At 56.7% G+C, this 9164-nt stretch overlaps 1 protein-coding gene across 3 annotated transcripts; it reads right to left on the bottom strand.

Moving 5' to 3' along the window:
* Positions 1-5312: 5312 nt before the first annotated feature.
* On the bottom strand, positions 5313-8344 carry LOC119857766 (bone marrow proteoglycan-like). Of its 3 annotated transcripts, none has more exons than XM_038407127.2 (6): positions 8268-8344; positions 8030-8096; positions 7409-7590; positions 6459-6590; positions 5890-6001; positions 5313-5577 (listed from the first exon to the last, which is right to left on the bottom strand). In XM_038407127.2, the coding sequence occupies exons 3-6, from the start codon at positions 7439-7441 to the stop codon at positions 5519-5521; spliced, it is 336 nt and encodes a 111-aa protein (XP_038263055.1). In that variant the 5' UTR covers positions 7442-7590; positions 8030-8096; positions 8268-8344; the 3' UTR covers positions 5313-5518. The 3 variants fall into 3 exon arrangements, with proteins under 3 accessions (XP_038263055.1, XP_038263056.1, XP_043372595.1); XM_038407128.2 differs by lacking the exon at positions 8268-8344 and adding an exon at positions 8224-8257 and having other exon boundaries at positions 5317-5577; XM_043516660.1 differs by lacking the exon at positions 8268-8344 and adding an exon at positions 8194-8212 and having other exon boundaries at positions 5317-5577.
* Between the last annotated feature and the right edge of the window lie 820 nt (positions 8345-9164).

Raw genomic sequence — 9164 nt, 5'->3', positions numbered from 1 at the left:
GTCATGCAGTGATACCAGATTACTTGCTACTAGCATGGCGTGGTAAAGTGTCCTACCATGGAGGATGGAATAAGGCTGCTCTCCCCAGAAACCTTCTGCAAAGGCTTTTAGTGTACCTCCAGGAGAGCTTTATGGAGATGTCCCTGGAGGATTTCCGCTCCATCCTCAGAAACGTTAATAGACTTTTCCAGTAGCAGTACTGGTCACAAATGCATCCCAAGTCCTCAGAGCTACTTAATCATTAAAAATCGCTTGCTTTTATAACATGTATTATATTTAAAAAGGTACACTCACCAGAGGTCCCTTCTCCGGCTTGGTTGGGTTCGGAGGGTATTTCAGTCAGGGTGATAAAAAGATCCTGGCTATCGGGGAGAACAGTGTGCTGTGTGCTCTCCCCAAGCTCGTCCTCCTTGTCCTCATCTTCCCCATCTGCAAAGTCCTCAGGCATGGCGGAGAGTACCCCACCATCGGAGTCCACGGACATGGGTGGGGTAGTGGTGGCAGCCCCCCCCTAGAATTGCATGCAGCTCTGCGTAGAAGCGACATATCTGGGGCTCTGTCCCGGAGCGTCCGTTTGATTCTTTGGTTTTCTGGTATGATTATCTGAGCTCCTTAAGTTTCACATGGCACTGTGTTGCGTCCCTGATGTAGCCTCTGTCCCTCATGGCCTCTGAGAGTTTTTGAAATGTTTTGGCATTTCGTCTTTTGGAACTTAGTTCTGATAGCATGGATTCCTCTCCCCATACAGCGATCAGATCCAGTACCTCCCGTTCGGTCCATGCTGGAGCTCTTTTTCGATTCTGGGACTGCATGGTCACCTGTGCTGATGAGCTCGCCTGGCCAAACAGGAAATGAGATTCAAAAGTTCCCGGTGCTTTTCCTGTACACCTGACCAGTACATCCGAGTTCAGAGTGCTGTCCAGAGTGGTCACAATGGTGCACTGTGGGATAACTTTTGGAGGCCAATACCTTCGAATTGTGTCCACACTAACCCTAATTCGAAATGGCGATGTCGATTTCAGCGCTAATCCCCTCGTTGGGGAGGAGTACAGAAATCGGTTTTAAGAGCCCTTTATGTCGAAAAAATGGCTTTGTTGTGTGGATGGGTGCAGGGTTAATTCGGATTTAATGCTGCTAAATCCGACATAAACTCATAGTGTAGACCGGGCCCTAGACTCCAAGAGCAGGCAGCCCATCTGTCTGCGCTCCAGTGTCACACCAGGGGCTCCTGCCTCCTGCCTCGATGCAGCCAGAGCACAGCCTCTGGAGAGAGACCCCAGTCTGGACTGTAAGACTCTGAGTGAAGGAGCATCTGCAGCCCCCACCCCACCCAGGTGTGTTGGCCCCAGGGCTGTGAGCACTGAGTTTATCCCTGCACCTCCCAGCACCTGCCCACTGAGTAGCCTGGTTAGGCCAGGCCTGGGCCTGGTACATCCTGGGAGAATCGTCAAGTGGGGAGGTTAAGATAGGTTTAGCTGGCTCAGTGGGCAGGACAGCAAGTGGGAGTCAGGACACCTGGGTTCTTCGCCTGGCTTTGCACCCACCTGTGATGTGACTATGGGTCAGTTACATCCCAGCCCTGCGTTTCAGTTTCCACTGCCCAGCATTCTCCTTTCAGACTGTGAACTCTTTCAGGTAGCAGCTGTTTCTTGCTTGTTGTATATGCAGCACCCAGCACAATGGGGGCCCTGACTCAGTCAGGGTCTGAGCAGTACCCAGCACGTGGCAGTTACAACTCTCCATGGGGTCCTGTGTCAAGGCTTCTGGCAGTGCCCCTGTTCCTTGCCATTCCCCAGGCCTAGCTTTTCCCCAGGGCAAGTCCTGCAGCCACCCAACTCTGAGACAGCACCTTCAGGCTGTCCCACCTCCCTGTTTCGCCCTGTGGCTTGACAGTGAGTGAAAATGCTGCCACTGTTTAGAGCCTACTGCCCCTTCAGGGCATGTTGCAAGCTGGGGGACTCTGCAATAATGCACCCCAGCCTACTCAGGACAAGCTGGCATTGCGCAGTCACTGGTCCATGGCCGCTGAGTGGCCATAGGTCAGCTGGGAAAGCCAGGCTGAAGGCGGAGGGAATTTGCTGACAATCAATGCCCAGTGAAGGCTGCCTGGTGGGAGCTTGGGCCTGTCCGGAACTTAAATATTAGAAAATCAGGAGCTACAGCATGAAGATAAATGCCCATGCAACCTTAACTCTGCCCCCTGGAGCTGGCTAGAATCACTGGCAATTCTCTGCACACACTCTGGCTGCTATCACTGGGTTAGGTGTCACTGTACTCAATGGAGGAGAGCTTGGCTGCAACTGCTTGGCAGAGCTGTGATGGTGACATGAGGTGCTCTGAGGGGTGATGCCTCTCTAGGGTTATATGTGAGCCCCTCTCCCTGTTCCGTGCCTCCGCCCCCCGCCATGATCCACCAACAGCCATTACATGGTGTGGGCTTGGAGTTCCAAGCCTGGCTGGATTTGAACCTTCAGTCTAGAGGCCAAAAGTCTTCTATGCCTATTAGTAACCGCGGACTCTTTGCTCCACATGCCCAGCTTGGTTTGAAGGCTGTCATGTTCGCCAATGAGGCCTGGTCTACACCTTAAACTTAGCTCGACTGAAATCACATCGCTCAGAGGTGTGAAAAATTCACATGCATGAGACACATATTAAGCCAGCCTAACCCCTGGCGTAGATTACAGCCAGGCTGGTGGAAGAATTCTTCCATCGATCTAGCTACCACCTCTCGGAGAGGTGGATTAACTACAGCAACAGAAAAACCATTCCATCACTGTCGCGAGTGGCTACACTACAACGCTACAACAGCACAGCGTGTGGAGCGTAAACATAGTCTCAGACTGTACCAGCCCAATCAGACTCTCCTCTGTTACCTGGGTAGGGGCAATACTGTGACAGTGTTCAAGGCGTTCAGGAGTAATGAAGGATGTGGGCTTGATTAGCTAAGCTCAGAGGTCATTGTTTCTACATTGCCTGTTACTAAAACCCTTCTCAGAAGCATTATACAATCCCAGGGACATACCCATGCCCCTGCCCCAGGCACCTTTAGCGGCAGTTTTATGAACCAATAGCTAACAGCACAGAGAGGCAGGGCCCCCCCCCACCACCACCCTGCTGTCTGACAAGAGAAGGGAAAAGGGTACAATTGTACCAGAGCCCCATGCTCAGGCAGCCCCCCCCAAAACATCTGTCATTGGGGTGAAATGGGAGGGGAGGCCCCATGATGTTCTGGAGCCCTGACTTTCTCTCTCTGGGTCTGCCTTTAAGTCCCAGCGAAACAGACCCAGAAAACACCTGCAGTGCACAGGGCATCTGATTTAAGAAGGTCTGATGGTGTGTCTCAGATCAGTCACTCCAGCAGCTGCTGAAAAAGAGCAAGGAGCCCAGATCTTTGGGAAGGGGCATGTGGTGGGGAAACAGCCATGTTAGCACCCTCAGCAGTGTTACAGGACGGAGCCTATGTGAGCCCCAGGCAGGAGCAGCCTTGAGGGCCCTGGTTCCTGTGGGTGGGGAGGATAGGTCAGAGACAGACATCTCCACAGCCTCCCCTATGAGCCCCCCAGCCCAGCCCTTGCTGCATTGCACTCCATGAGACACACTGGCCCAAACACACCCCATCATCTCTATGCTCTCAGGCCTCCAGTCCCTAACTGACCTGGGAGGGGAAACACTCTCTCTCCACACATGCACATAGTCTCTATGGTCTGAGCTAAGCGACTGACAAACTATAGAGACTAGATGAGTGTGGATTGGCGCCTCACTCCCACTGTCTGTTGGGTCTCCCTGTTTCCCTGGGACATTCAAGCTCTGTGAGAAGGCAGCAGGAATCTTCCAGGGAAAAAGATCCACTCGGTCTCCCTACCCTATGACTCACTGCCTGTGGCCGGTGGCCAGAGATTCTCCCTAAACACATCACAAACACCCCACTACAGACCTCCCCACACTGCTCACCCACCACCATTGGTTGCCAGTAAGAGTAGTTCGTCTGGGGACTCCAGCTTCTGCACAATTATGATTGGCAGGGTGTTGGGTCTGGCAGCTCTGATCCTGGGTTGTGTCCTGGAGTTAGGTTTCAAAGAACTTCCCTTTGGACCCAGTTATACAATGAGTGAAACTTGAATCCTGCTTAGCTGTACCTTACCCAATCATTTAAAATGAAAGTCCTACAAAACGGTATTTTTCACCGATCCTAGCCCATTACAAAACAATTCTTTACCCAATCAGACCCAACCACCTTAGTTGATATAGGTCTTGCAAAATTAGTTATGCAACAGACAGAAACAATCAAAGAACCAGACAGAGACCCTACAGATAAACAGTAGAGAAGTGGGGACCACAAAGGCAAAACAATAGACTTATAGATCTCACAACCACAACTGCTGATAAGTGGTTTTTTGCTGGACAGAACGCTGTTGAACAAAGTTTTCTTTAAAGATCTGAATGTCTCTTTCTCTAGCTGGTAATGGTGGGTGCTATTAGGACTGGAGCCTTCTTAACAGCCTGATATTACACAATTAGATGAAAGGGGATGATGTGACTTTCTGCTTCTTAGCTCATGGCTGCTGCTGCTTACTAAGAAAAAGGCCGCAGACCTTTACAACACATCCAACTCTCCACCACCTAGTGTATTCCCCCATCATCTACAGCCCCCTGCACTCCCTAAAGCCTCCAACTCCAACACCCAACACCCACACACCCAGTGTACTCCCCCCTCATCTACAGCCCCCTGAACTCTCTAAAGCAGAGGTTCTCAACTGTGGGTGGGGACCCCGTTAAGGGGGTCGCCAGGGCTGGTGTTAGACTTGGTGGGCTGAAGCCGAAGCCAGAGGGCTTCAGCCCAGGGTGGCAGGGTTCAGATTACAGGCCCCGTACCTAGGGCTGAAGCCTTTGGGTTTTTGGCCCTTCTGCCCGGGGCAGTGGGGCTCAGGCTTTGGCTTTGGCCCCAGCCTAGGGTGACAGGGCTTAGGCAGGTTCAGGCTTCGGCTCCCCCCCTGGGGTCATGAAGTAATTTTTGTTGTCAGAAGCGGGTCACAGTGCAATGAAGTTTGAGAACCCCTGACCTCAAGCCTCCAACCTCCAAATACACGTACACACCTCACACACACACACAATCCCTGCATTGCCCCTGGCTCTCATCTCTCAGACAGATGTTCCCACCTTGGGATGAAGCTGCTAGAGCAGGGCAGATGCTGACAGGCAGCCTTCAGGACCCAGCCGTCTCTTCCGAGCCTGGCCACCTCCTTCCCCTTCCCTCTGGTTCAGCCCCTCAGAGCATACAAGGCCTCAGTGTCTCAAAGCAGGAAGGACAACAGGAAGATGAGTGAAGCGCTGTTTTATTGCGGGAGACACAGAAAAGACAGAGAGCAGGGGACGGAAGCTGCCCCCTCCTGGGGAGCTGGGGCTAGCCTGGGAGTAGAGCCAAGTCCAGGGAGCAGGGGCGCCTCCGGCAGGGTGAAGGGGAGAGGTCCCAGGCCTGCAGAGCGATGAGGGCAGTGGGATCCCATGGGGAGCAGCCACCTCAGTACTTGCAGATAAAGGGCAGGGAGTCTGGGCAGTCGAAGCTTCTCCAAAGACCATCTGGCAGAGAGAGAGGGTTTAGTGCCCTCCTGGCGGGCAGCTGGCACCAAGCAAACCCCAGCTCCCGCCCAAGCCCAGCCCCTGGGGCTCCTCCTAGGCCTGGCTGTCCCTTAGCCTCAGCCCCCAGGGCCCCACCTAGCCCTGGCTCTCCCAGCCCGGTGCTCCACCTAGCCCCAGCTTCCCCCAGCCTGGGGCTCCAACCTAGCCCCTGCTTCACACATACCCCTCACACCAGCATCCAGTGCCACACCTAACCAGGCTCCCCCTGCATTCCCAACCCCCAAGCCCCACCAAGCCCCAGTGGTCCCTGACCTGCGGAGCACAGGGCGACACAGGTGTGCCCAGAGCGCCTGGGGTTCCCGTTGGCCCAGTTGGAGTAGTTCCAGATGGTGTGGTCTACCCAGTAGGAGATTGTGCGTCCGCCCTGCAAGGGGAGCAGCTGGGGTAGGATCAATGTTGCCCCATTTGCCTGGCACCCCAGGGACCTCCCCAAGGGGCCGGGGCCACCTCTGAGCCGGCAGAGTCCATGGGCTATAGCCAGGGGCTGTGGGCTCACTGGGTGGGGGGCAGGACACACCCAGCACCAGTCTGTGCCCTGGCACCGGCCCCAGGCACCTCATGGGCAGCCAAGGTCAACGGACCTCAAGGAGACTCCCAGCCACGGAGAGGGCTGGGACAAAGCCCCAAACTGCCAGAGTCCCCCAGGGCTGCCTCACAGGGGGCAGGCAGGGCTGGGGCTGGGGCTGCCCGGAGCGGGGTCCCGGCCGGAGACACAGAGCTGCAGTGGGGGATGGGTCATCCCCCAATAATAGGGAGTTTAGGTGTCCTGGGCCAGGCCCAGGCAGGGGGGATGGAGCAGCAGGGCCAGACGATCTTCTTACCAAGGAGGAGGTGATGCCCCCGACCCACACCTGGTCCTGGTGGGTGTAGCTCACTGCCCTGCGCAGTTTCTCATTGACCGAGTGGCTGTGGATGGAGGCCAGGTGGCCGCGGAACATCCGTGTGCACTCGGTCTGTGTGGAGAGAGAGAGTGGGGCGTAGACAGACACCAGCCCCAGCCACTGCCACATGCACCATCGAGTGCCCCCCGTCTTCCAGCCCCACGCATCATCCACTGCCCCCCATCCTCCAGCCCCATGCACCATCCAGCACCCCCCATGCCCTATCCTCCAGCCCCATGCACCATCCACTACTCCCACGCACCGTGAGCCAGCCCCACGCACCATCCCACTGCCCTCGCACACCATCCTCCATCCCACGCATCATCCACTGCCCCCCGTCCTCCAGCCCCACGCACCATCCACTGCCCCAACATCCCATGAGCCAGCCCCACGCACCATCCAGCACCCGCCACGCCCTGTTCTCCAGCCTCCTCAGCTCACAGCCATTGCCACATGCACCATCTAGTGCCCCCTGTTCTCCAGTCCCACGCATCATCCACTGCCCCCCATCCTCCAGCCTCATGCACTATCCAGCACCCCCCATGCCCTGTCCTTCAGCCCATGCATCATCCACTGCCCCACACACCCCATCCTCCAGCCCCATGCATTATCTATTGCTCCCGTCAGCCACGCCACACACTCCATCCACACGGACCATAAGCCAGATCCATGTATCATCTGGTGCCCCCCACACCCCGTCCTCCAGCCCCATGCACCATCCACCACCTCCACGCACCATGAGCCAATCCCATGGCACATTCACTGCCTCATGCATCCCATCCACCAGCCCCACATCCTATCCACCACTCCCATGCACCATCTGACAGCCCCATAGACCATCCACTGCCCCCATGCACCACCTTTCCCTTCCCTCTTCCCCCTCTACTCACCATGGCCCCAGAAAAGGACTGGTTATGTTTCATCACTTTGTAACGAAACCTCTGGCCCACTGCATCTCTCCCCGTGAAACTCTTGCCCTCCCCCGGGCACGGTGGCTCCAGCTCCCGGGGCTCCTCCTCCAGAACAGACCTGCCCTGCTCAGCTAGTTCCTCCTGCTCCAGGGTGCCCTTAGCTGGCAGGCGAGAGAGACCAATGGGCCCTTCCAGCCCCACTGTGCATCCCAGACCGCAAACTACCGGGGAGAGGGTCTGCATGGCTGCATGGACCAGGGGGTACAATGGCAGGGGCTGGGGGGCACATACATGGGGTCTGGGTCTGAGACAAATCATGGCTGGGGGTCAGTGGGGGATGGGGAACCCAGGTACCAGGACAAAAACAAGAGTGGGGGTCGGAGAACCCCAGTGTCCAGAATGCAGTGGGGCTGGGGGTCAGTGAGAGCACAGGTCTGGGGATAACAAAGCCCTGTACTGTTCGTGCTGGGTCTCACCCAAGCCCAAGGGGCCCATGCAGGAGCCCTCTGTAGGGGGTCCCCATTGGAGGCAGTGGCCTTGGGTCAAGCTCCCCCCCAGGGCTGACGGAGGAGGGTCCATCCAGGGGGCACCAGGACTTACAGAGACGGTGACTAGAGACGGCCCCCAGCAGAGCGAATGCCAGGAAACAACTTCATCTCATGCAGACCTGGGGGAGACACCATGAGACAGAGACAGATTGACACCCTCCACCCACATACAGCTCCACACTGCCTAGAGCCACCCCCCATGGAGCCCACACTGACCCCCAGCCTGGAGCTCCCCACCATCCTCACCGAGCCCAGACTGATGCCCTGCACTTAGAGCCCGTCCCCCTCACCTCTCATCTCTGACTTCCTCCTCCAGTCATCCTACACGCTTATATTGGGCTAGAGCATGAAGCTGGGGATGGAGAAAAAGCCGCTATCAGCTCCCAGCTGCTTGTGCTCCCCCCGCATCCCCACAACTCATGGCTTGTGACACCCCCACACATAGTCTGGGCTATGACCCACAAGCTCCCTCCAGGTGCCATCGGGAGGTGGGTCTACAAACGAGCTGTCTACAAAGTGTCCCCAACTACCCATAGACCATACGGGGTTCTGGGTTCACCCCCCTCCTGATGGTAGCAGAGAGCTGGGCTCCCAGCCACTTGGGGACCGCTTTAGAGAGGCCCAGGATGTACGGCTGGGCTAGCAGGGGGCTATAGGTCAGGAAAGAGGGACACCAGCAGAGTTGGTGGTGGGGGGAGCCCAGGGCTAGGCTAGTAGAGGCTGTGTGTCAGGATTGAGGGGCACCGGCAGAGCTATGGTCAGGGGACCTCAGGGCTGGGCTAACAGGGGTCTGTGGGTCGGGATTGAAGAAGACTGGCAGAGCTGGTGGGGTGTGGGGAGCTCAAGGCTGGGCTAGCAGAGGGTTGCAGTTCCGGATTGAAGGGCACCAACAGAGCTGGCAGAGTGGGGAGTCCAGGGCTGGGCTAGCAGGGGGCTGCAGGTTGGGATTGAGGGGCATCACCTGCTGTCCACAGTTCGCCACCGGTGGTAGAGGGTGGCATCCAAGAGGGATGGGATGGGCTGGCTCTGAGGTGTGGCGCTGAGTTGTGCGGGGGGCTGGGACTGTAGTGGGGATGGGAAGGGATTGAGGGGCATTGTGTGAGCCATGTGGGACTCTGGCCCTGGGGATCTCACTCCAGACCTGGTGTCCCCGGCGTTCTAGGCAGGGGGCAGCAGTGACTGTGGGT

This window comes from Dermochelys coriacea, chromosome 6 (assembly GCF_009764565.3).
Source record: "Dermochelys coriacea isolate rDerCor1 chromosome 6, rDerCor1.pri.v4, whole genome shotgun sequence".
Taxonomy (NCBI): domain Eukaryota; kingdom Metazoa; phylum Chordata; order Testudines; family Dermochelyidae; genus Dermochelys; species Dermochelys coriacea.
Note: the sequence above shows the minus strand (reverse complement) of the source record. Positions and strands in the feature narration are given on the sequence as shown.

Coding starts and splice junctions, on each gene's coding strand:
- LOC119857766 (XM_038407127.2), bottom strand. CDS start 7,441: ATGAAACATAACCAGTCCTTTTCTGGGGCCATG. Junction 6,002..6,458: donor GGGGCATCACCTCCTCCTTG/GTAAGAAGATCG, acceptor CTCCCCTTGCAG/GGCGGACGCACAATCTCCTA. Junction 5,578..5,889: donor TGTCGCCCTGTGCTCCGCAG/GTCAGGGACCAC, acceptor TCTCTCTGCCAG/ATGGTCTTTGGAGAAGCTTC.